The sequence below is a fragment of the Mauremys reevesii genome, linkage group 2 (assembly GCF_016161935.1).
Source record: "Mauremys reevesii isolate NIE-2019 linkage group 2, ASM1616193v1, whole genome shotgun sequence".
Classification (NCBI taxonomy): domain Eukaryota; kingdom Metazoa; phylum Chordata; order Testudines; family Geoemydidae; genus Mauremys; species Mauremys reevesii.
In genome coordinates, this window is record NC_052624.1 from 214,044,161 (window position 1) to 214,070,691 (window position 26,531).

Below are 26,531 nucleotides of genomic sequence, written 5' to 3' on the forward strand. Positions count from 1 at the left end.
CAGACCAGTAGACAGATGTGTGCTAGAGGGGCTTACGTTACCATGCTAAAAATAGCCTGGCTGTTGTGGCACCAGCACAGGTTTGGGCTAGGCACTTGAACCTGGAACCAGGAAGGGTTCAAGCTTGGGTGGCTAGCCTGAGCCTCCATCAGTGCCCCAGTGGCCACACAGCTAGTTTTAGCACACTGGCAGGATGTGTCTATCCTCCCACCCCCTGTAGAGTTCTCAGCACAAAGTTCAGTTACTGTGACTTAGTGTAGACAGCATGAATTCAACCTTGTCTTTCATTACTATTGGGGAAGAGGAGGTGATGACACAGGAGCCAAGGTTTGGAACTTTTTGCTTAAAACAATATTCTTAGTTTCCATTTCTTATTTCCGTCTGAAAACAGGGAAGGGTTTTCCTCTCCTTAGCCCTGGCTTGCTCATGTTCTGACGGCCTTATTTTCGAAGGTGCAACGGACACACAGCTCTGATTGACTCTGCAAACCAGGCCCTTATCTTTTAGTCCTAATAGTGCTGTAGAATTTAGAATATTTTACTTAATGTTAAAGCCTCCTTGATTTCAAGGTAAGCTTTTTAATCAGAGATTGGTGCCACACCTGTGACAAGAAGCTGGCATTGTGTGCATATTTAATTGTCACAAGTGATGCTCACTTCAACTCTGAGTACGTTTTACCCTTCATTAGTCCTTACACCTCTGTCTACTACCCTTTGACTAGATTCTCCAAGTGAACACGCAACTCCAATTAATATGGTTATCCTGGATCTTTGCCTCCAGAACCAGATGTTTTGACCTCTTGAGCTAAGGGAGAAGCTGCATTACTCGTTAGCAGTAGTAAAGCCTTTATCTTTAGACCCCAGCCAACCCCCAAGAAAGCAAAATACAGTACGGATTTAGCAGCTGGCGTGACTGCCAGGGGAACCACTACTGCAATCTGAGAAAAGCACAATAAATTGTGCCTCAGCCCCAGAGATATAAAGAAAACAATTATTTAATTTTTACAGAAGTCTGTACAATTCTGATTCTGCCCTTTCACACGAGGCCCTGGAAACTTCCCTTGCTAAAACAGAAATGCCTCTCTGTGCTGCAGTGAGAGAGCTTGCTCTGTTAACAGCAACGGAGCTTCCCAACATCCTGAAATCCAGGCCACTGGGTAAGTCTGCTACCTCAGCCAGCTTCTTTGATTTTTATAAACATTTTTCTGAACCCCTTGCAGGCCAGCTGCTTACCCTGTTCAATGAGTCCCTGGAGGAGGGTACTTTCCCCTACACCCTGAGAGAGGCTTGATTTCAGTGATTCTCAAACCAGTCAGGATCTCATGTGCTTGAACTATAGAGCAATTTTCCTAATTAATAGTGATGTGGAAAATATTGGCCAAACTTTTGGCAGCGAGGCTGGAGAAAGATGGGATTGAGGAAAGGCAGGTATGGCTTGGATAACATAAGACACTTAGTAGATACCATAGCAGTGTAGCGTAATAAGCCCAACCCCCAGTTACTTCTAGATTTGGATGCTCAATGTCCAGTGGCTGTCAAACAAGCTAACGATGTTAGGAGCCATTAGAAAAGAGATTGCTAATAAGACAGAAAATATCACAATGCTACTATCAAAATCCATGGTACTCATACGCCTTGAATACTGCGTGCAGTTCTGCTCACCCCCACACAAAAAAGATATAGAATTGGAAAAGGTACAGAGAAGGGCACCAAAAATGATTAAGGGTCTGCAACAGCTTCTATATGAGGAGAGATTTTAAAAACACTTGGACTTTTCAGCTTGCAAAAAAGAGGACTGTGGGGGATGTGATCATGACTGTAAAATCATGACTGGTGTGGAGAAAGTGAATAAGGAAGTGTTATTTACTCCTTCACATAACACAAGGACCATGGGTCACCCAATAAAATGTTTAAAACAAACTGAAGTACTTCTTCACACAATGCACAGGAAACCTGTGGAACTTGTTGCCAGGGGACGTTATGAAGGTCAAACCTATAATGGGGTTAAAAAAAGAATTCAGTAAGCTCCTGGAGGACACGTCCCATCAATGGCTATTAGCCAAGATGCTCAGGGATGCAACCCCATTGCTGTGGGTATCCCTAGCCTCGGACTGCCATAAGCTGGAAGTGGACCACAGGGGATGGATTACTTGATGACTACTTGTTCTGTTCATTCCCTCTGAGGCACCTGGCTTTGGCTAGATTGACCATTGGTCTAACCTAGTATGACTGTTCTTATGATGAAGAAAAGGCCTTTGATCAAGTGAACTGGGAATACAGAGGCCTGGTTTTAGGCCTGTTTTTAGAGCATGGGTTCAACGTCTATAAAAGGTCTCCACATCTCATATCTTAACCATTGGCATAATTTCAGTCTCATTTAACTTCCTCAGAAGCCCTAGACTGGATTGTTCATTGTCCCAGCTCCTGTTTGATCCAGGCTGAGAACCCATGGAAATCGCCGTAGGCTCTCACTCAAATATTTGAGCTATCAGGACTGGCCCATTGTAGTACCATTTGATGTTAACACCAATGATGTCCTTTTGTTTATAACATATCCCAAACCCACAATCCTTGACCTAGCATTAATCCAAGATTGGGCTCACTTTCAGGGTGAGGTAATATCTTTTATTGGACCAACATCTGTTGGTGAGAGAAACAAGCTTTTGAACTTACACAGACCAGAAGAAGAGCTCTGGGTAACCTCTGTGAAGATTTCCCAGACCTGAAGAGCTCACCCGTCTTGTCTCTCGAATATCCAGCACGGCTACAATGCCACTGCATACAACATAGGTAGTCAGAGACAATTAAATACTTGGAGATAAAAATACCAAGGAATCTTGAAACACCTGTAAAAACGAAGTGAGCACCAACCTTTCTACAACTAGCCGAAGACTCCAGTTCCTGGCAAGAGCTTTCTCTGAGCCTCTGTGGGAAAATTAACACAGTTAAGATGAATGTCTCATCTAGATTTTTGTACATTTTGAGTAGACTACCCATCATCATCTCACCATCCTATTTTAAAGGATTTAGTAAGATTATCAAGACCTTCATATGGGGCTCAGAACAATGCCCCATACTATCTTGGTTGATGCCTCAACTCCCCTTTGATAGAGGCAGGAGATCCAGGAGTCTGAAGCAGCTCTAGCATGTCCCAGGCCTCCACTGGTTCCAACACAACCACCACAACCCCTTAAGCCAATCTGCCTGCCAGGGTTCTTGGGATCCTCATACTACAGAGAAAAACAGAGTGCCCTCTGTAGTGGCCACCTGGAGAGTATTGTCCCTTTTTGGGCAATAGATTCCATACAAAAGCCACTATTTAGAGTCATTCTGACTTACAGATTGGCAACCAATCATATGAAGAGAATGGACAGAGAGAGGCATTACATCCTGTCTCATTGGGTTGATAATGTGGACATAGTTCCAGTCCATGTCCTGCAATATCAGTGTAACCTCTCAGCCACAGTAATATGGCAATATATACGGCTAAAACATTTATTGAGCTAGCTCTTTGGCCCAAATGTCCTGAGGCTGCCCAACACCCCTGAGAATTGAGTATAGTTGGCATGTCCCTCAAGCCCATGCATGCTTTTTTGATGGAAAAAGACTGAGTCTTAACTTTATTACTAAAATCTGGGATAAAGAGTTGGCACATCTTTTTAAGCAGTGGTTCTTAACCTTTACTGCAGCCTGCACCCCTTTGGTTCTCAAAATATGTTCTCGCACCCCTTATCAAAAATCGTTGAAGTAGGTCAGTTCTTTAAATCTAGATATATCATAACTATAGAATGAGAGAGAATTATATAGTTATTTTAATTTCACAGTAAAATTAAGAATACATGAAAAATTACACACTTTTTTTTAGAATAATATACATATAATAAATACATAGGTTTGATGAAACAAAGTAGCTGTACTTGCGTGCCTGTGCTTAATTTGTGTTTTCAGTGATTTGCCGTCTAAAAAAATCTAGCATGTCTCATACCCCCATAAAGGGCATCTCATACCCCCAGGGGGTGCATGCACCCCAGTTTAAGAACCACTGCTTTAAAGGCTCCACAGTGGTCAAATGCGTTATACAATGCTGTGCTTCTATAGATTTATGATTATATTTAATTAAACAAAACCATTCTTTAGAATATATTGGACACCACAGAGACTACATAAGATTGAAGCTGTTCCTCTGGATACATGCTGTGGCTGCAGGACAGATAAGGGAACCCTTCTCCAGCTGTTGTGGGAATGTCCTCTAGTGAAACATCTGTGGAAAGAAGTTGACAATAGAATTTAAATGATTTGGGGCTTTAGCAAGCAAACATCACTCAAGAATTATGTATTAGGTTATTTACCCATTAATTTGGGCATTTGCAGTTTCTGAGAGCAGCCATGATCATGAAGTGAGCGATTTTACAGAAGTAAATCAATGCACAGAATAAAACAATGGTTTTCAGACCTCTCTCGCCTAGTGAGCAAAGAAGAGCCACCCTCTGCCACAGAAAGACTACATGAGTTAGAAGAAATCTGGGCTCCAGTTTTAGAAACATTTAACTAAGGAACACCCTGGAGCCCAGTGGCCATTCCAGACGTCCTTCCTTTTCCTCCGCCCCCCCTTCCAGCCTGGTTTTCACACTTCCCCTCCCTGCCCTGCCTCTGATTTCCTCCCATTAATTGCAAAGTTTTGATTTATTTGATATTTAATATTAAGATGGTAAAAATGTGTTTTGCATATATATGTCATGGCTATACTGTACATTCTGTAGGCTTGCTGTGAGTTTATCATTTTCATTTGTGTTTGCTTTTTGTATCGTGATGTTTTATCGAAAAGTAAAAATTAATAAGAAACCCTTAATGAAAAAAAAGAAAAAAGAAAACAAAAAAACAAACAGAAGCCAAAGCCCTAGGCTGATTGTACTTACTGAGTGAGTGACCTGGACAGTATTGCAACTGAGCCATGAACTCAGAACCTTGTAGTTTGCACTTTGCAGGTCGCAGAGCCAGTGAATGAACTAAAGTAAAGCTGCCTGCTGTCTAAGCCAGCAGGGGCTTCTCTCAGCTGGAAGCTGCTCTTCCATACTTCAAATCCTACCCTCCCTTTTATGGAAGATGAGAGAAAATAAGTAGGTCAGGATCGTGGTTCTACGCTTCTCAGATTTTGTAATGAAAAGTAAGTAAATAAATAAAGTTGATGGATCAAAAATCTCTCCTCTTTTCCCCCTCTATGTTTCCAATGCGTTTTCCCCTAAAACAAGTGCTTCAGTGCTCTTGCTTCTAATTGTAAAGAAATGCCAGCATCTAAGATTTCACAAGCAACCCTACAATAATAAACCATCAGGCATGTGGGATGGAGGAAAAAATAATCAGTTTTAAGCTTCCAAGGGGATGTTGTAAACAACTTCAATTAAAAATTATTTTTAAAACCTTGAAATCACTTCGACAGCGTCCTTTTAATTAACCTCTGTAATCTATACCCCTGCTGCTTATGTGGTTGCTCGGCGTCTCAGAAAAAGATTCAAGTGATGCACCTACACGCAATTGATATATTGTAACCTTCCCTCAATTTTCTTTACAGCATCATTTTACTAAGATAGATAAACAGGGTTCCAAAGCAAAGATGTAATTACAAGATGAATTACATACATTCACAATTATTAGGAGCCTTTTCAAGTTTGTTTCCAGACATTTATTACTGGGAACAGGGATGAAAAACGCTGACATAAAGATCTCGCTCCACACTGATGGAAATTATCTCAATTATGTATTACACTTTAAAGCTGTTACTCACAGACTAGGGGACCAATTCTTCATTCCTCCCAGGCCCGTTGGCTGCTCCAGTGGGGAAAAGGGCACTCAAGAGATTTCTTGGTCAGCAGAGAGCTCAAAACCACCTCTTCATCCTCCTCCCCCAATATTTGTTCCTGCTACCAAGGAAGCTCAGCTAGAACAAAGAATTGGACCCCAGGACTTTACATACCGGACCTTGCATAGGGCAGTGTGGATGAGTGGATAGGATACTGGATTAAGAGTCGAAAGACCTGGCTTCTCTTCTGAGTTCAGCCACCTCTGTGTCTTTGTTTTCTCCTTCCATCTTTTGTTGTGTCCATGTATATTGTAAAGTCTCTGGGGCAGGGTTGTCTCCTACTGTGTGTTAGCACAGTACCTTGTACAATGGGACCTCTCAGGTCTAGTTCAATATAAATATAAAACCACTACCACCATATGGTTGAACTGTGCCACCACCCACTTTTTATTAGTGGTATAGTTTTATGTTTTATTAACTTGGTTCTTCTGGACTCAGGGCTTGGAATTCTCTGCTGGGCCCAACAGCTTCTGTAGAATGCCAGTTTTCATTTAAGAAAAAGTTTCTTTCCCTTGTGATTGCCAGGCTAACCTTCCAAAGAAGATTGCAGTGAAATCTTACTGGAGCTGCTGACAGCCTAAAACAGTACCACTAACTCAGAGGAGTCAGTTGCTCCTTCTTTTCAATGGAACCCTGACACTGAAGCCTAATAACAATGTTTTGTTTAAACAGTCATCAACATTTTGACTGGTCCTTATAGCAAAACCTTATGGCTCCTCTGGGATTGGGATGGTGTTTAGGATTGTGGGAACACCCTGAGGAGAGCTCAACCAGCATCTTTTTTCTATTTTGTGGGCTGGATGGTATTTTTCCTTTTTTCCACGAATGAGCAAGTAGATCCTAGTCTACTAGTTCTCATTCAGAAAGTTCTCCAGACATGGTGGGCAGGCAGCGATGGTTTCAGTCTTTGAACCTCTGACAAAGAGTCTAAACACAATAGATACATTTTCTTAGCTGCTAATTGATTTTCTGTGGCTTATCAGGTGCCCACAAACAAAGCCCAAGAAACAGTAAGAGCCAAAGCTTGGAACTGCAGAAGCCACCCAGGGGAATTTCCAGGATATCTGGGAAGGAGACGTTCTTAGCCTAGGTTTGGTGCAACCCACATCAGGCAGAGCAGATGGCCCATGTTCTTTATTGACTTGAAACAAGCTGGTTATTTATTTACTTGAAACAAGTATGTAAGAGCATGGTGGACTCCTGGCATTTGGGGAGGACGCTGAGTGAGAGAGAGAGATGGGTGGTGGATGGGGTTTTGATGAAAGGGATCGGGTCTGTCAGAGAGCAGTTGGATCATCTCTCAGAGCTGCGGAAGGTCAATAAACTAGATGCTTCTCAGCACTCTGCAGTAATTCAGATAATCTGGCACCCACTGCTCTGTGCTTTTACGACCTTCCAGATCTGTGGGAAGAGGGCAAATGTGTTTGACAAACTCCTTTGTCCTGAGGACTGGGAAGACATGCTGAGCACAGGATCTCAGGTCAGGATACCTACTGCAATATCTGGATATAGGGTGGTGAGACTGGGATTCAAAAAGATCCAAGGAAAAGAGGAAACAACATTCTGAATGAGTTTCCTGTGAAGTGGCCAATAACCAGGTGAAGAGAGATCTACTTAACCAGGTAGGCTGGAAGTTCTGTTTCCTCAGGAAGTGCGCGGCTTTCAGGGACAAGATGCATCTGAGAGTGGTACTGAACCCAGGGAACCAGATTCTAGCAAGATATTTGTATACCCATTATTCACATGCAGAAATGGATGGTGAATTATGACTTGATTAGAACTCCCAGATGGTGGTTTCAGGAATCTTTTGTGAAAGAGGAAGGCTAAACCTTTAGGTGAGTCTGACTGTTCCAAGATGCATACGTTTTTGTAAAAGATGGGTGAGCTTTTCTCTAGGTTCACCTCTAGGGGCTAAAACTGCTGTAGGAGAATGAGAGACCACCTAGAATGAATCCTGCTGGGACTTAGCCCAGATGAGTTAATGTCCAGGTAAGGAATTATAAAAATGTCCTCCTTCCTGAAGGCCACCACTATCACTGATACGATTGTAGTGAAATTTCAAGGGAACAACTCAGAATTTAGGTCATATGGGAGACAAGTTGTCCCTCAAAAGAAGTGGGCGTAAGTCTGGAGGGTTTTAAAGAGGGATAGGGACTTGAGCTCTAAGTAATTGAAGGGTTTGATTCCAGCATGTAATGAGTCTGAAAAAGATCCCTTGAGATTCCTGAGGCGGGAACCTGGAGAAGGGGATCTGTGGTGGAGGGCATGCTTGGTGAGTGTCTATGAGGGATGGGATGGGAGAGAGGCCTATGCTCTTCAAAGGGGAGAGAGCAGGAAGGCCTTGAAGGCTCCACTGAGCCACAAAATAGTGCCAATAGTGCTTCTCCCTCAAAAAATAATATCAAATAAAATAAAAGAATCACTGGGGAAGGGGGTTATAAAGTAAATCCCTTACCTCTTCTTTCTCTCAGCTGTCCCTGGCATCCAGTCGAGCTCTGGCTTTAGCATGCTGAGCCCCGCAGTTTTGGTTCATTCCAGCTGGCAAACAGCTGGGTGGACAAACTGCTCAGTTGCTGCTTAGCTGAACATTTGAAGTACACCAGCCCTGCAAGAGAAGACTAGGGAAACTGCAGTCCTGGCACCATTACAACCTCCTTCTATATGGAGGGTGAAAAGCCTGCATTAGCTGTGCTCTCTTCCATGGCTATTATGGTTGAGGACTAAAGATGTTACCTCAGGAAGAGTCACTTGCTACCTCCCTCACTTTGAGGCAGGAAGATGCAGAGGAGTCTGGAGATATTGCCTGAAAACATAAGGGACTAACATCAAATCTCTTGCTCCTGATTGGCCCTTCAATTCCTGACGGACACCAGAAGAGAGGAACAACACACTCTCTACACTGGAAAGCAGAGCCCCAGAACATTTTTGAAGAAAACGGCGAGAACATGGTGTTAATTACAGTAGGAGAAAATACATCTATTAAATTATGGGCAGCAATTAACAAGAACTTGCTACAGTATTCCCATAGTCAATGGCAAGTGCCTTTAAAGGACACTAGATAGGTTTTTTCTAAGTACAAATTTTACCAGTTAGATTGTGTTGCCTCAAGCCAGGTTTAAATTGTGAAGTGTTAGTGACTTGGACCTCATGATTTATGCACTGCCTCTCTGTGCTCTTATTGAAGAGATTCTTCATTAGAACAAAGCTCTAGCTAGAATCATCCAAATGGATTTACTCAATATTTTTGAGACCTGAGCTATGGCAACTTCAACAGCTGGCATGGAAGTCCCCTTTTCCTGTTTAAAGAGGACAATGCTGATAACTGATTAGACACTATGTTTGTTTAAACGTTATAATGTTTCACAATCGTTAAACACAGAAATCTGTTTATTTACCCAAACAAAACAGAGGAAATAATTCCAGCCCTCAGTTTTTGAATTTTCATTTAAACTTGTGAACATTAGTTCACAACTTAGATAGATGTTTGTGTATCTATGTACCTCCAAAATACTCATATTTCATAGCCTTTTTCACATTAATATTCACCAACAGTATCACAAAAGTTCTTTTTTTTTCTTTTTCGTTTTCTTTACATAACTGTAAGCAATAGTAATTCTAGAAACACTAGAGGGGAAAAAAGCATAGCAATGTCCACATTACAAGAAAAAGTGCACATTACTGGGTCACAATCACAGTCATTACTTGGAAAACTATATGTAACAAGTAGATATAAAATATCACTGATGCCTTCAACTCATTGTCAAAAACTGAATTACATAAAATTTTGTACATGAAATAAGGCAAATTCAGGAATGCACAAGGAACTTGTTATTCAACAAAAGCTAAACAGAACAAATAGTACAGTAAGCATGAACGAAAGTACTTGTCTCTATATATTCAAAAATAAGCTTGCCTTAGTGCACAAAAAACACCATTAATGTGTATTCAACCTTATAAAATAAGAAATAGGGGATGGGAAAAGTTGGGAAGAGGAGAGAAGAGTTCAATTAAAGTTGCAGCTGCATCCATTAATCGTTTTTGTACAGTTTTCAGCTAGGTGTGGGCATTACACAAATCACACCAGAAATGTCAATGGCCTTTTTTTCTGTACGTATTTTGTTGAAAGGAATAAATAAATAAATAAACAAACAAACACAAGAGTGCAAATTTTCAGATTGTCACTTGCAACCTCTTAACATTCAATCATCTACATCCAATCGCTACTAAAGGGACTTGTACAAGACAGCAGCAGCGATCATGGAGTTAAATGAGCTAGCTGTAAGAAACCAATTTTTTTAAAATGATATGTCTTTTAAAAAACCCCTCATCTCTATTAACTGCTAATAAAGCTGCAATATAGTACAGGATGGAGGTGAGAATGGCATGAATGTAAGGAAATGCATGCTTCCTTTCGAAGTGATTCCGGAGATGACAATTTACAGTACACAAGGGAAGGGTTATCCAGCATCGAGAGTTACTTGTTGTAGAAAGAATATGAAGCTGGGGAGAAGGGCAGGGACAGGGGGTTCTGGAGAGGAAGAGGGGGACTCAAAACATTTTTAAGACCAGTGAAAAAGTTTACCAAAGTAAAAATGAAAAATTTTGAATGAAAACAAAAGGTTTTTTTTTGTTTTGTTTTTATAAAAATTACATTTTTGAAAATACAAGATCCTTTCCATTGCAATTGTGTCCTGTGGCAACAGGACTTTTGGCAACGTTTTGCCATATACTGCAGCTTTAAGTCCAATGAGTCAGTAGCACATTCCACTAATATTGCACTTGGATCTTGAACCAATTTTTACCACCACAGCATCGTCTCTTTCCTCCACTTGTTAGAACGAGTTAACAATCTCTAGCCACATTTTTTATATTTATGCTGACACACTAAAACAAAAAGCAATAGGCTGGACACATTAAAGTACCTCAGAACTATCGGAGGTCAAAGTTCACTTGAAGCACCTTAACACATCACTTTATGGATCAAGAACAGTGTGGCATTATGGTAATTAACTCTCCTAAAAAGACTGCAGTAATTGAAGCGTCTGCTCTGGGAACTCAAAATGTCATTAGTGGAAACTCCGAGATAAGACTAGGCGAACATGAAGGTCATGTGACTCAGTTCTGCTGCAAAATAAGGTTTTCCAGTTCATCTGCAGAACGCAATAAAAATGCTGCTGATTCTCGATACCCTGCAACAAGCTGCCGCACTGCATTTATTTCAGTTGGACTCAGCTGGGGTCTAGAGCTTGTACTACTGGAGGATCCAGAGCCGGTTGCTAACTGCCTCTTCATACTGAGATCTGTTGGACCTGGAAATAACAAATGGAAAAAACTGAAGCATTAGGTTTTCCTGCCAGAAAAAGTTTCACTACGATAGATGTGTAGACACAATTCAAGAGCAACAACAAACTGCTCAAGCGGTTTATCAGTAAATGGTGACAAGCAGTAGCTATTCATAGTGAGGGCATGTTGCAGTTCATTTTGATACGTAACAGGTTTCATTCACTCCTTGGCTTCTGCTAACATAGCCCGGGGTACGGGATCACTGGTGGTGGAAATGTCAATCTCAAGAGTAAATCTTGTATGTGCAGGGGGCAGAGCTTTCTCAGCAACTGGCCCACATATGGGACTTTCTTTCTGAAGAGATTGGGATAAACACGAAGCTCCAGAACAAAATGCAAAACCAACTTATTTCCAGCCATTCCGCAGTAACTCCAACAGAATCACAGTTTAAGGCGTCGGATGGGGGGGGAGGGGACAGGAGGAACAACTCCCTACTCAGTGGAGGAATGGAAGGAAGGGAGAGAGAGAGAGAAGCTTGATTAAAACAATATTTGTAAGGCCCTGGGGATGGGCCTGGTAGATAAACAGATGTTAGCAGAAGGGCTAAGAGCTATACCAATTTACATCAGTTGAAGAAATGGCCCTTAATGTTACTTAATTCTATTTCCTTTTTGACAACCCTGAGATAAAGCTACCGGTAGATAAAGCTGATAATGCCATATTGCTGTGGTCACTGAAGTCAATGGTAAACCTCCCATTGACTTCAGGGAAGCGCAGGCAGAGTCAGGCACACAAAAAGAGACTGGTCACACAGAACCTGCACTGTTAAATATTCTCACTTCGAGATCTGGAATTGGTAGCACGAACAGGTGAATTGTAAAGACAGGCGAGCCCTCCATTCATATTCACCAGTTTTACATTGGTATGACTGCTTTGTTTTAATTGTTACCCCGATACACATGGGATGAACGAGAGAAGTAGGCTAGTGAATCTACCTAATGGTCATCATACACTACAGGGCAATGACTATATCACGATGAAGCTCAAAAGGAGAACTCTAAGGAAGTAAAATCTCAACACAGCATACTGACCAAGAGTATACAAATCATAATATCAGCTAAGCTGAATGGCTGTAAGAAGCCATTAAAGACTTCTATATTTATTGTGCCAGTACTGAAAAGTTGGCCATTGAAATATTGAGGGCATCATGCTCCAGATGAACCTATTTTAATTTTTATGTTCTTCCCTGGACTCTCATTCATGTCACAGCCAAAAACACACAGAAAATATATGGCAGAGCAAAGTTTCTGTAGCAGAACAAATCTTTTTCTGAAATGAGAATGAATGGTTTTGCTCCTCACCAATCCAGATTTTTAAATAGTTGAATAGAATATTAAATTTATTTCATCAGTAAGTATAAAATCTTGTAATGTTCTCCTTTCATTAATGGGCTTTTCCTTGCAGTATTTCGGCACACGCAGTGAGACATTCTCAAAGGAAAGACAGAAGTAGGCCTGATGCACAATTGGCATAAATTGGGGTGGTTCCATCAAACCAATAGAAGCTGAGGATCTAGCCCAGTATCTTTAAATGTGCCTATTAACCCCCACAGGGAGATTTTAACTCCACAGAGTGTATTTTTTCTAAAATCCTAACGGAATCTGAAAGGAAAATTCTATGCCAACTGCAACCAATATCCACACACTGCACATGCAATGGATCAGCAAAACTCAGTCGAAATTCACCTGAGTCTAACAAACTAATAACATAAACTAAATGCTGGTACAGAGGATCACTGAAGATGTGGGAGCTCACTCTATACCCACATCTATACCCAACTGTTTGTTTGCGGCACCTTTGTTCAGCTGGGAGTACAGCTCTTCCTGAGGCCCTTTTGATGATCTTGGACGCATATGGGACAGTTACCCAAGTTGGTAAGAGAAGAAGAGATTCTAAGGGAAGCAGCTGGATGAGCTGCAGGCTTTGAATCCCACATGTAGAGAGGAGATTGAGCAGGAATTGGTGACCCAGGTTACATCCCAGAAACAGTTTGAAAAATAAAAATGAAATCTAGAAGAGTGTTAATGCCCCCAAAGAAACCAGACACCCTCCCCTCTTTTCTTTAGCCTTTATTTTAAAAATTTCCCATCTTAAGTGAAGTGATTCACCCCATCCTTGATGTTTGAATCATCTCTTCTTAAAAGGCAGAGCTGAGCCCTGTGCCACTGAAAACTATAAGCACTAGGCACATAATGTTTTCAATTCATGGAAACTTTATGCACCCAATCAAGATGAAGTTCCATTGTGCTATGTTCTGTACAATCACATGCCAAGACTTGGTTCTACCCAGAAAAGTTTACAGTAAAAGAAAGAAAGTGACATATGAAGCACAAGAATAGAAAGATACAATCAAATATATGTTGGGTCTTTTTGGATGACTATAGCTCAGTTAAGGGCCAGCCAGTCCCATCTGTCCTCAGTGTGTCATGGCAGTGGTGGCGGTGTTGCAGGAGAGAGTACTAGCTTTACAGATCAGTGCAGGGAGCATTGTCTTTGTGTAAGGAGCAGCGTGGAAGAAGGCACGGAGCCATGTGTGTGAGAAACTGATATGAGCAAACAAGGCTGTCATTGGCGGCAGACAACAGCAGGTTTAAGGCAACGTGATAGACCAGAAGGGCAAATAAGGATGGGCAGATTTGTGAGGGGCCCATAGAGGTCAGGAAAAGAAGCTTGAACTTGATGAAACAAAACATGGGGGAGCTAGTGGTGTTCCCCAAGGGACAGTCCTAGGACCAATCCTATTCAATTTATTCATAAATGATCTGGAGAAAGGGGTAAACAGTGAGGTGGCAAAGTTTGCAGATGATACTAAACTACTCAAGATAGTTAAGACCAAAGCAGATTGTGAAGAACTTCAAAAAGATCTCACAAAACTAAGTGATTGGGCAACAAAATGGCAAATGAAATTTAATGTGGATAAATGTAAAGTAATGCACATTGGAAAAAATAACCCCAACTATACATACAATATGATGGGGGCTAATTTAGCTACAACGAGTCAGGAAAAAGATCTTGGAGTCATCGTGGATAGTTCTCTGAAGACGTCCACGCAGTGTGCAGAGGCGGTCAAAAAAGCAAACTGGATGTTAGGAATCATTAAAAAGGGGATAGAGAATAAGACTGAGAATATATTATTGCCCTTATATAAATCCATGGTACGCCCACATCTCGAATACTGTGTACAGATGTGGTCTCCTCACCTCAAAAAAGATATTCTAGCACTATAAAAGGTCCAGAAAAGGGCAACTAAAATGATTAGGGGTTTAGATTAGGGGTTCATTCACCAAATGAAATTAACGGGCAGCAGGTTTAAAACAAGTAAAAGGAAGTTCTTCTTCACGCAGCGCACAGTCAACTTGTGGAACTCCTTACCTGAGGAGGTTGTGAAGGGTAGGACTATAACAGTGTTTAAAAGAGAACTGGATAAATTCATGGTGGTGAAGTCCATAAATGGCTATTAGCTAGGATGGGTAAAGAATGGTGTCCCTAGCCTCTGTTCGTCAGAGGATGGAGATGGATAGCAGGAGAGAGATCACTTGATCATTGCCTGTTAGGTTCACTCCCTCTGGGGCACCTGGCATTGGCCACTGTCGGTAGGGCCTGGCACTCCCTTTCATTAAAATGAAATAATAATCTGCATTTTTTGCAATGAACCTTTCCATTTAAATTTCCCTTCGAGTATACCAGGCCTGCACCTTTTGGAATACCCTAGCCTGTCACAGAGTATTCCATGACAATGAAAAAATCTTGATATGCAAGGATGATCAGCTTGCACAGTCACTTTGGTCTGTGGCAGTGTGCAAACAAAGATTAAGCACGTACTGCACACCTGAAGACAAGGTCTGTATTTTTTGTTGCTTAGTACACACTTTTATAAATCAAGACTGCTACCTATCATTTTCACTATAGCACAGCTTCTTAAGCAGTGAATTAGACAAAGTGTTCAGACAGATCTTTTTGAGGGCCACAGTGAGACTGATGGATTTACATTTTAACTTTAAATTTAGGGAGTAATTCCAATTATATTCACCTCATTTCTTTTGCAAAGCTTAATGGTTCTAGTTTAACTAAATCATTCAAAATATTAAACCCTAGGAATCCTCTCTTCATGAACTAAATAATCATTTATCAGATTAGCTGCTGAATAAATCTGATATTAAATACGTTGTTGGACAAATGACTTTACTGTAAACTGCAAGATCTATTAGTGAACTAATTATTGCCTCATATGCTATTCACTGGCAAGGTCAATTATTTAGAATTCCAGGGTCAGATGTATGATATGACCAATGGTAATATAAACACTGATGGCTCATAAGTGGCAACACCATATGTGAATTGTCTCAGCAATAATCTCTTCAGAATTGCACATTACTAGTGGGTAACTACCAATGTGATAGTTAATAGCCTGCTGAAAGCAAATAATGCTCTAATACATTTAACATAGACTCTCAAATTGGTTGTTATTATTGTAGGCAATAATTATAAAAGCAATACCTCATTTAAAAAGGCTGACATAAGTTTAAGCGTGTGTTAAGATGTCAAATTGCTTTACCCCATGACAATTAACCAACTTTTTTCATCTATCAAGATGCGAAAGGCAATGTCATTTAGCTATAACAAAAGGCACATTCCCAAGAAGTAGGGACACTGTCCATACCTTGAAATCTATTATGCATAGTCTTTTTACTGTGTAATTTTTATTCAAATATTTTTCTTCAGGTGCCACTGAAAGTGGTTAACATGCATTCAGATTGTTTCATATCCCAATCCAATAAAATTAGACTTTAATAGTTGTTTTTATTTATGTTAATTTTTTCCAAGTGAGCATTATTTATTATTATTAGAAGTATGATTTATTATTTTATTTCACATCAACCATGTTTCTCCTCTTCCTCTCTCTCAAAAGAGGGCAGATATGTACAAAGCAATAATTCTCAGTGCTGGGACATCTCAGGCCAGGATAACAGACAGTAATGAATTGGACTAAGTCTTTTTTCTCCATTCTGCATCCTTTCCCCCCCACCCCACCCCACCCCAATTGCATGGGAAACAAAACTCTCAGCTAATTCAGTTAATGGAAACACAGCTTTGTAGCTTGAGGATGGAAAAGTTAGAAAAGAAAGATGTCTGTAACTATTCACCATCACATATTTTCAAGTGACAAGCACAAGACACTTGCTTGGAGATAGAGGTGATGACTGAGGCCCACCAGTGTCTGCCATCACAGGAAATCATTATATGGAATACACCAACCTCATCCTACTAGATGACCCCTGCTCAACTATGCTGATAAAGGTGCAAAATAATGTACCCTTCCATTATACCCTGTCAGAGAAATTTCTTCCCGATTCCAAATGTGGGGGTCAGTTTAATTTTGAGCATGCCAGCCTGCATCACCATACACAAGGATGCTGGGGTCCATACAAAGTAGAAAAGAACAAGCATATTGGAAAACTGTTTCCATCGCTCTCAGTAAGAGGAAGAAAGGATGATCATAAGACGGAAGTCTGTCGATAATATAGGGAGTCAGGACACTCCCAGCTTTACTATGGAGCTGGCCAAGTCACTTAACTTCTCTGAATCTTATTTTTCTCTTTTGTAAAATGTGGTAAATAATACTTGCCCAAGCTCTTGCCCCTGTCCCACAACTCTGCATTTCTTCTCTTTCCCCCCACACCTCCCAATCCTTACCTCACACATCTACATCAGGCTACTTCCTCCTTTCATTCCTCACTGTCTGGATGCCAACAAGGGGAGCATTTGAAAGCACAGGAAAGACAGTCTTCCCACTTTCAGTTCCTGTGCCTGGCAACACAACAGATCCCAGCAACCAGACAAGCAAATACATGGAAAGTCCTGCTCAACCCCTACAGCCTTGGTCTGGCGCATGCTCAGCCACACTGTGGGGACGGCGCATGCCCAGTCCAATTGGCAAGTCAGAATCTGAGGGGATGGACCGTGCTCAATGCAGACAGAATCTTTGGAGAATTTATCTGCCAAACTCTAACAACCTCGCCTGAGCATGTGTGAACTGAAATTTTTCAGAGGCTCAGAACCTGGCCAAATCTGGGTTAATTTTCAGGGGGATAGCAAGAGGCACATTCCTGACACCAGGATGGCACCCCCACCCCCTGGCCAAATTTCAAGCCCCCTGCTCCAAAGAATGGAGACGCTAGAGCATCTAATTGGAACAGCTTAAGATTTTTTTTTAACATGGGAAAAACAATGTATTTTCCCCCTGATCTTTTTCTCAGAAATGGCTGAACTGTTTTATCTGAAACTTCCCCCAAAAATTCACTTGACATGGAAAATTTCTGCTCGTACAGTTTAAGTTTGGCAAACAACTGAAAACAGGGTTGTGTTATGAAACGTGTCGGGAAACATTAACTATAGTCATTGCTACCTCTGCTACCTATAACAATAGTATTGTTTATTGCCTCATGCGCCCATTATAGGGTTGTTGCCAGGTAGGGAAGTAAACTCAGATTGTCCCTTACACTAAGGCCCCTTTATACTGCTCTGGCAGTGTAAATGGGTTTTAACGTGATTATATTACATCTACTCCTACTTCAAGGCCCCTTTATATGACTACAGTCAGTCTGCAGAATTTTTCTATTCAGTTGCATGGTAGGGAAATGTGTCCCCTAAAAGTCTAGAGGGTTCAACCTCCTAAAATTGTAGTGCCCCTTTCATCCATGTGGGCTTTAGGGACGTACAACAGCCAAGGGCAATCTGCTTGGAGGCTTCTTGCTTTCTACACTGCTCTCTGCTTCCTCGTGACAGCCTGACTCATACAGGGGCTGTCAGGGTCTCTGCCAACGTAGAGAGCTTCCAGGGAGAGGGAGAATCCATACACGTTATTGCAGACTCCATGTAAAAGAAGTTGAACTGATTTACCCTGTGGATTTGAGGTGGGGAGAGAGAATTTGGCACTTTCTGCTTATTCCTTTCCTGTTCTGCCCCCCCCAATTCCCTATGTAAAACCGAGATGCCTCTTGTTCAAGCTGCTGCAGCCCCATCTTCCCTTTCCTTGCCCATCCTTGCCTTTCATGGCTCCCCCGCTACACTTGTATAAGGAACTAATTTCGATTCTATCATTAGACATGTGGAAGCACACGTTGAGAAGGCCAGCACCACACAGCAGGGTATAGACGGGTCCCTGATGAGCAGTGGGGCATAAGTAATTGGGCCAGGGGATGCCTCGATTTGAAGGATGGGATCAGAGAAGGGAGGAAATTTACAGGGCACGAGGCAATCAAATTTAACAAGTTACGTCATATAAAATACACATGTCGATAATTAAATGAGTTATGTCATATAAAAAGACATGTTGATTTGACTATTAGATAAGAGAGCTAATTGGAGACTAATTATATTACTGTAGGGAAATGTCCAGAAATAGATATTCAAGCCATGAGTTTTTATCCAGCTTTTGCAAAAGGCTTTATTTTGTAGCAGATGACAGTATGTATCTATACACATCCTGACTAAAGTGTGGGCTTGTTTTTACACTGTCAGAACATTTGTAAACAAGGCAAGAATGTCAGATGGGGATTACTGAATTCAGAAGAAAATGCTTTTTCAGAATGAAGACTTCTTTAGTAAAGGAAACAATCAACAAGCAAATTACGCTCTACAGAGAGGACACACACTAACCCTTCCCAATGTACTCACGTAAACGCTTATACAGCAGTGCAGCTGTCTAAGCTCCAATGGCTCCCTGCAAAAAAGAGCCATTGGAGCAGAGGAACAATTGCCCACAACTTCCCTTTGGGCTTTTTTGGAAAGAACAGCGCCACTCCAGAGCAGTCCCATCCACGCCAGTTAGTGCCCACAAACAAGCCAACAAACTCTCAGTTAATTGTATCAAATGTTGGTGACAGATCTAATCATCACAGGCACTCTATCTTCTTCCATTGCCAGGAAGAGACCATCAACTAATGCAGTCAGTGCAGTTTTTACCCCACATAAATGCCTATAATCAGATCGACTGCAATCAAGGAAATCTAAGGAATCAAGAAAGTGCCAGAGTTGCCTTGCCACAACCTGCTCAATTACCTTTCCTAAAGAGGAAGAGCTCTGAATGGCCCAAAAGCTTGTCTCTCTCAGCAACAGAAGTTGATCCAATAAAAGATATTACCTTACCCACTTCATCTCTCCAATTTCCTAAAGGAAGCAGATGGGACTCAGGCCAGTAGTTAGCCAGACTGTCAACATCAAGTGTTGGTTTCTGAACTATGGTGTATTGTTCTTGTTGGTAAGAGGAATACAGAAAAGGAGCTGGATTAAACACTTTTTCTCACCAGGTGACTCATGCAGGGGATCTTGAGGTAAGTAATATGCTGAGAACAAATTCTAATAATTTTCAGCAGAAGGCGTGGGCACACTTGTGCAATCTTCTGATTATGTACCGGTCTGGGCCCAAGTGGGGAAATGGTTTGATAGTCAGCAGGGCAGAGTGGTGAATGGCTGACCAGCTTCTGGTGCAAGATACACAGTGGTAGTGGGGCCATGGATGTTGATAACTCAGTGGGCAGATGGTAAACCTTCATGTGGGACTGCAGAACCCTTGCCACAGGCAACACAGGAATCTACCACAAAGAGGCTGCAGTACTGCAGTAATGCTTGGTTTCTTGGGTCTATTAGTTGTGCAGTGTCAGGAAAGCTCCAACCATTGTTTCTCCTACAAGGCCCATTATGGTCCCTAATTGTGGCATACCACTTGGCACTCACAAATTAAAGATACAAAGAAATTAAAAAGAAAGGGTTGTTCACAATCACAGTTGCTAGCCAAAGTAACCACTCTTTAGGATATTGACAGTAGTATCTAATTTTTTTAATTGCATATTGAAATGAAATAGAATACTTCTGACGCAGCTGTGCAATTCAGTGAAATATGGAAACAGCAGCAATGTATTTTATTATAAACGGTGTGAAGAAAAAAGCACAAGTCAAAAATCCCCTGTTGTAGTTAACGAGGACCTGGCATTATGTAAAGTGTAACAGGACAACACCGATGGCCTCTGTTGAGTAGTTAAGATATGGATAACTGTTTAGAGACCCAATTTTGCTCCTATTTAAGTCAATGACAAAATGCCCACTGACTTCAGCAGTGGAAGCTGGGTCTGTCCTCATGTGCCCACAATTTAAAAATACATTGCGAAAGTGAACAGCGTTTTCTCAAGAAAACTAGTTTCCAGGGTTGTCTTATTCTTATGAAAATATTTTCTCAGAGAACCTTTTCAGCATCTTAAACATATCTTCTGTGCACATGGAAACAATTACAACTGCAATTTTCCAGCTTTGAGTTAAGAGTTTTGACAGCTAAAATATTGTCCTTTTAAAGACTTTCAAAAACTCAGTTTAAGTCAGTCTCCAATGTTAGAGACAGAGGAATATTTTCTTCTGGTCCCAGGGACACCACATTCAGGCTCACTGTTGTAGCCCTGATAACAGTGGTAACAGTTTGAAAACTCTCAAGAAAATTAATTAGCACAGAGAAAACTGAGGATGAGACTGAACAGTTAATCGCTTGCAAAACTAGGCCTACTGATTTACCCTGTGCACCTGAGGTTCCACTTTCCTCAACCAGAGAAGGATCACCCAGGACAAAAGCCAGTAATCCCTGTCCTCTGGGACATGCCGTAAATCCTCCTTTTGGATACAAGAGACCCATGGTCTTTCAATGTAATCATTTTTTACTGACAGATAAGAGCATATTCCTGTTACCACTAGGGGCAAAAATCATTTCCGATAGTCTATATCCATAGGAAATCAATATTTTTTATTATTCCAAACAAACGATACAATTCTTGTTTGTTTGTTACTGTTATCTGCTACTGTAATGAGCAAGAAACCTTGGCTAACCAAAAGACATCACTACTTTTTTTCAAGAGGTCCTGTCACCTCATGGTGACACAAAATTACCTACATTATTTTCAGCTCCAGGTAAATAGGAACTCAACATGTCTATTTTACACTTGTCATGTCCAGTCCTCAACCTCGGGTAAATCACTGCAGTCAGTGAAGTCCATGGAGCTATGCAGACTTACACCATCTGAGAAATTTGTCCAAATTCGTTTAATTTGAAAGGTAGAATATAGTGTTTTTCAACCTCTAATTAGAAAAATGGAAGCCAATAGCCACATTTTGTGCTCTACTTAAAACTAGCCATAACAATAGATCAGGTCCTCGTGAAGCTGTGCCTATTTACACATCAGTGGAGGATCTGACCCAATATTTGTACTCAGCTTTAAGGACTTAGGGCTTGATCTTGTCCTGTCATGAATAGCCCCATTTAAGCCACAAGGGGACTACACACAGTACTAAGCAGTATGCCCAGAAGTTAGCAAGGCTGGGCCATAGTCATGTAACAATACAAGCCTATAGATACAGCACCCTTTAGATTAGTTTTCAGTATTGTGAGAGGTAAATGCATCCACAAACACACACCCACACACATTGGTAAGGAAACTCACCACTGCTAGAAGCATCGCTGAGATTTAGCAGCCCACTTCCTAACCCTCTGTAACTATGGTAACTGTAGGTCCCATTTCCATTGATGTACAACACCTCCTGTGTGCTGGAAACAGCTGATGTTGAGTAAGTGACCTGGGCTGGCTCTTGTTTATATTGTTTGTCAGCTGGAGCAGCTTCATCCTGCCAAAACAATGTTACATTGTAAGGTTTCAAATAGTTGTTAAAGTTCACCTTGAATGAGAGGGGCTATTTTATTATTATTTAAAGCTCCCCAAGTGTTACTTTCACAACAGTGTAATAAACAAGAAACAAGCACATACATGTTTTCAACTGACAGTTTATCAGCTGAAAAGAAATCATGATAATAACCACAAACATACATTTCCTACAGCCACTACTATAATTTATTTATTTGCATTTTGCTAGCAAATCACAACATGATGGGTGCTGTCCAAACACACAGGAAGACACAGTCCCTGCCTGGAAGAGCTTACAATCTCCTGAAAAAATCAACTCTAAATCAAAATAAAATGGAAGGAACTGAAAGCAAATGATTACACTCTGGCAACCCTCTCGGTGCAGACAATCAGTTTTTTCTTGTTATGACAAAGCAACAGAAAATGCATTGGCATGTTCTCTAGATGGATTAATCAGCATCAAGGATACCAGGAAATAGCAGGGAGGAAAAAGAGAATGAAATATTCTTTTCCATATCTGTGGAATGATGTGGCATTACAACACAGGAGACCAAACCTTTCTGAGCTTGAATCTTTTGTTTGTTTATTTTGCATATGAGTTTGAAGAATTAGACACAACCAAGATTATTCAAGTGAAAAAAATGTATTATTGAGAGAAGCTTTTAAAATATGTTGCAGCAGAATACTGGGAAGTCAGATAATTAATTGCATTAATAACCAAAATGGGCATTTGGGACATTAATTTGTACTGAGGCATATATTTGCATTATTAAGATACTTAGCTGTACTGAATTCCACTATAAGTTCTCTTCAATAACATATAAGAAGCCAAATAAAGGATAAAAACTGCAATGCATTTTTGCCAAAAGTTTAATATAATTTACTTTTTATCCTCAAAGGTCATGCTGTCTGTTATAAAGCAGAATGGATTTTTTTTCCTGTGAGAAAATATTCAATAAGCTATGCAGTAAAGTTTTAGCTTGGCAAGAAAGCTTAAAACATCATCCATTCCCTAAAATTCCCAAAGCTGCTGCCTTATTTTCTGATTTGATATGAAGACTTTTTCCAAAACTAGATGATATTTCCATTCACATACTCACTCAGGGCCTGATACAGTTCCCAGCAAGGTTGATGAAAAGGTTGACTTAAAAGGGAGTTAGATCGGGCTCTCAATCTTTTTTTACAGGGCTCCCTTGTGTTTTAAAAAGCATCAGCTTCCTCCTACTTTGTCCTTGCAATTGTACTTTGGATAAAAGATCCTCTCTCTGTCTATCTAGGTATTTACACCATGTTCTACAACAGATTTATTCTTTCCTTCAAGTGTCTTTGCTTTTAAAATGTGGAAATGAAACAAACTACAGTACCACAACTCTGAGATATTTGATGTTCTGCGCTAGTTGATCAATACTTTCTTGGTAGGTACAAACAGAACAACTGGTAGTCTTTGCTTCAGGTTTTGCAACACAGGCCTGTATGGAATGATGCCTGTAACCCAGACTGCGGAATTGTTTACATTATTCATGAGGAATATTCAGTATTATGAAAAAAGACATTGAATGGTAAAATTCTAGTAACGTGTCTGAAAAGAAAAGGACGCTGTTTTCCAAGAACCTATGCTTACTCACTACTAAACACATGTGGCTAATCTCTGTTTCCCAAAAATATTGGGAACACAACTCAAAGGAGCAGTGGTCAGAGTATCACTGCATTGCCACATACTGAAACTCTGTAACCCTAATTTGCCTACATTTGCACCAGTCTTTTCCTTTTAAACAGGCATGTGTATTTTTAAAAACATAGGACTAGATAGAGCTGTATACAATTTTCCTACAAGACAAAAATATTTTTGGTCCATTATTTAACCAATAAAATAAAATAAAATAAAATGTTAGAACAGATTAAAACTATCAATATAAAACAATACTAAAATAAGCTTGTGTTTCTGTCCACTTTGACTAAAACCAAAAATTTTAAGTTGTTGAAAACAGTAGGAAGTTTTCTCTTTTTGAATAGGGATCTGGTGAACATAAAGTAAAGGGAAACAAGAGAATGGGAGTTAAGCCTGTAAGATTCTGCATTGAAGCCACTTCTAGAGCCATTGTTTGCATGAGTGAAATCTACAATTACATGACACTATCAGCTCCTTTTAATTGTTTAAAAAAATATTTAAAAATTGTGGATTGACAGAACTGGAGACTATTTTATTCACAAAACAAGTACAACATAAGCCAAAGTACAGCATAAAGACTGATTTAGATTTACTGGCCAGATTCTCAGCTGGTATAAAAATTGGCATTGTTCCCTGAATTTTTGAGTGTGCTCCAATCTTTATATGCATTCCATCTTTGGCTTCTTCACTGAGACTGCCAACAAAAGTGTCAACTATTGCCGACTGTGGTTGTGTTTTTCGTGATGCACTCAAAAATCATGATGGGCATATTAAAATGCTTACATGGGTCTCACTTTATACTAAGGACACATTTATAAATAGATTACAAAAGGTTAATAAATGGTTAATATATGTTTTAATAAATGGATAGTCAATTTTTACAACATGCTACTCCTGTCTGTAACATGCTTATAGAACCTATCAACCACTTAGGAACCCTTTCTAAACTATTTATAAATGTACTTTTAATATCAAGTCTGATCCACTTATGGCTAGACACCTGTTCATCTAGCATTTGACTAAAATCATAATTTCGAAAATAAATGAGATCACATCCTTCTAAAAGTGTTTTTTTTCCATTTGGTAAAGCAAGTACTTAGGACCTGAGCACATTGTCCAGGAGCTGTTGGAATACACGGGTTAGATCAGAGAAGAGCATAAATACCTTTCTAGCACAATTCATGCTAAGAAATAAATTACTTATTTGTTTTAGAAAATAGCAGCCTACACAAGTGCTTGGTAAGATCATTACCATGGCATTTATCACAATAAATACATTTTACTTATGAGCCTAAGTGTGTAATGAAGGAGAAATTTTTCCTAAGACAGTAGGCATAAATATATTTTCTAACCACAGAAGTGATTAAGTATACATAAAGAGTAATACATTATTTGAAAAATGTACATGTTTCTGTACAATGTACATTACACAAAGACTGCACTTTAAATTCCAAGCAGCTGAAGACTAGCCTAAAAGAAAAAACACAGACAGCAATATGGGTCAAACATAATCTCCACCAATCACTTGTGAGTCCATAAAGTAGGGTAGCCAGGCTTCTGGTTTTTGACCAGAACACCTAGTCAAAAAGGGACCCTGGTGGCTGTGACCGGGCCATTAAAAGTCCGGTTGGCTGCAGTGACCAGCTCCATGTGGCTCCCAGAAGCGGCCGGCATGTCCCTCTGACTCCTAGGTGCATGGGGATCCGTGTACTGCTCCTGCCCGCGGTGCAGGTGCCACCCCAAATGTCAGCTCCACAGCTCCCATTGGCCAGGAACTATGGCCAATGGGAACTGCGCCTGAAGACAGGTGTGGCACGCAGAGCCCCCTGGCCATCTCTGCACCTAGGAGCCAAAGGGACAGGTTGCCACTTCCCAGGAGCTGCCTGAGGTAAGCACCTCCCAGAGCCTGCACCCCGAACACCCTCCCACACCCAACCCCCTGCTCCAGCTCTGAGCCCACTCCCACACTCCGAACCACCCAGCCCCAGCCCAGAGCCCCCTCCTGCACCCCAAACCCCTCATCCCTGGCCCCATCCCAGAGCCTGCACTCCCAGCCTGGAGACCTCTCCTGACCCTCAAACCCCTCAGCCCTGGCCCCACCCCAGAGCCCATATCCCCAGCCAGAGCCCTCATCCCCTCCCAGACCCCAACTCCCTGCCCCGGCCTGGAGCCCCCCCTCCTACACCCCAAACTCCAAGGTTTACAACTTGGCAAAATCTGAGTGGATTTTCCTGGGGGGAGCAAAAAGTGCACCCCTGACATATAGACCACCCCCTGCCAAATTTGAAGCATGGAAGTGCTAGAGCTTTTCAAAGAAAAAGTCACCGGAATTTTTTTAACATGCATAAAACAATAGCCTGATTCTTGCAAACAGCAGAATAATTTTGGGTGAAATTAAAAAAATCAGGCACAGAAACATTCACCTCAAATTATTAAAGTTTGGAAAACTTAAAAGCAACTGAAAACCAGGCCTTCCAATGGGACATGTCAAGCAACTTCAATAATAGGCATTGCTAACAGCTCTGTCTATAGCAGACGTGGGAAAACTACGGCCCATGGGACCGTCCTGCCCAGCCCCTGAGCTCCTGGCCGGGGAGCCTAATCCCTGGCCCCTCCCCTGCTGGCCTCCCTCCCCTTCAGCCATGCCGCCGTGTGGGCCACACTCTGGCCCACCGCTCCCGCTGGGCAGTGTGGGGAGCACAGCTGGCTCTGGCCAGGTGTGGAGGCTGCAAGCTCCTGCTGCTGGTAAGGGGGCAGGGAGTGGGAGGGTTGGGTAAGGGAGTGGAGGGCTCTGAGGGGCAGTCAGGGATGAGGGGGCGGTTGGATGGGGCGGAGGTTCTGGGGGGCAGTCAGGGGACAGGGAGCAGGCGAGGTTGGATGCATTGGAGGTTCTGAGGGGGGCAATCAGGGGGCAGGAAGTGGGAGGGAGCAGATAGAGGGCGGAGGCCAGGCTGTTTGGGGAGGCACAGCCTTCCCTACCCAGC

The 26,531-nt window shown here is 41.3% G+C and overlaps 1 protein-coding gene across 7 annotated transcripts in view; it reads right to left on the reverse strand.

The window, feature by feature from the left end:
* Positions 1-9,281: 9,281 nt before the first annotated feature.
* Positions 9,282-26,531, reverse strand: part of NOL4 (nucleolar protein 4) — a 333,499-nt gene continuing 316,249 nt past the window's right edge. For all 7 annotated transcript variants that reach the window (XM_039526516.1, XM_039526514.1, XM_039526515.1 and 4 more), the window contains 2 exons: positions 21,681-21,861; positions 9,282-11,165 (listed from right to left, as the gene is read on the reverse strand). In XM_039526516.1, coding sequence (XP_039382450.1) covers positions 10,972-11,165; positions 21,681-21,861 — 375 coding nt within the window. In that variant the 3' untranslated portion in view covers positions 9,282-10,971. The remainder of the gene's footprint in view (positions 11,166-21,680; positions 21,862-26,531) is intronic.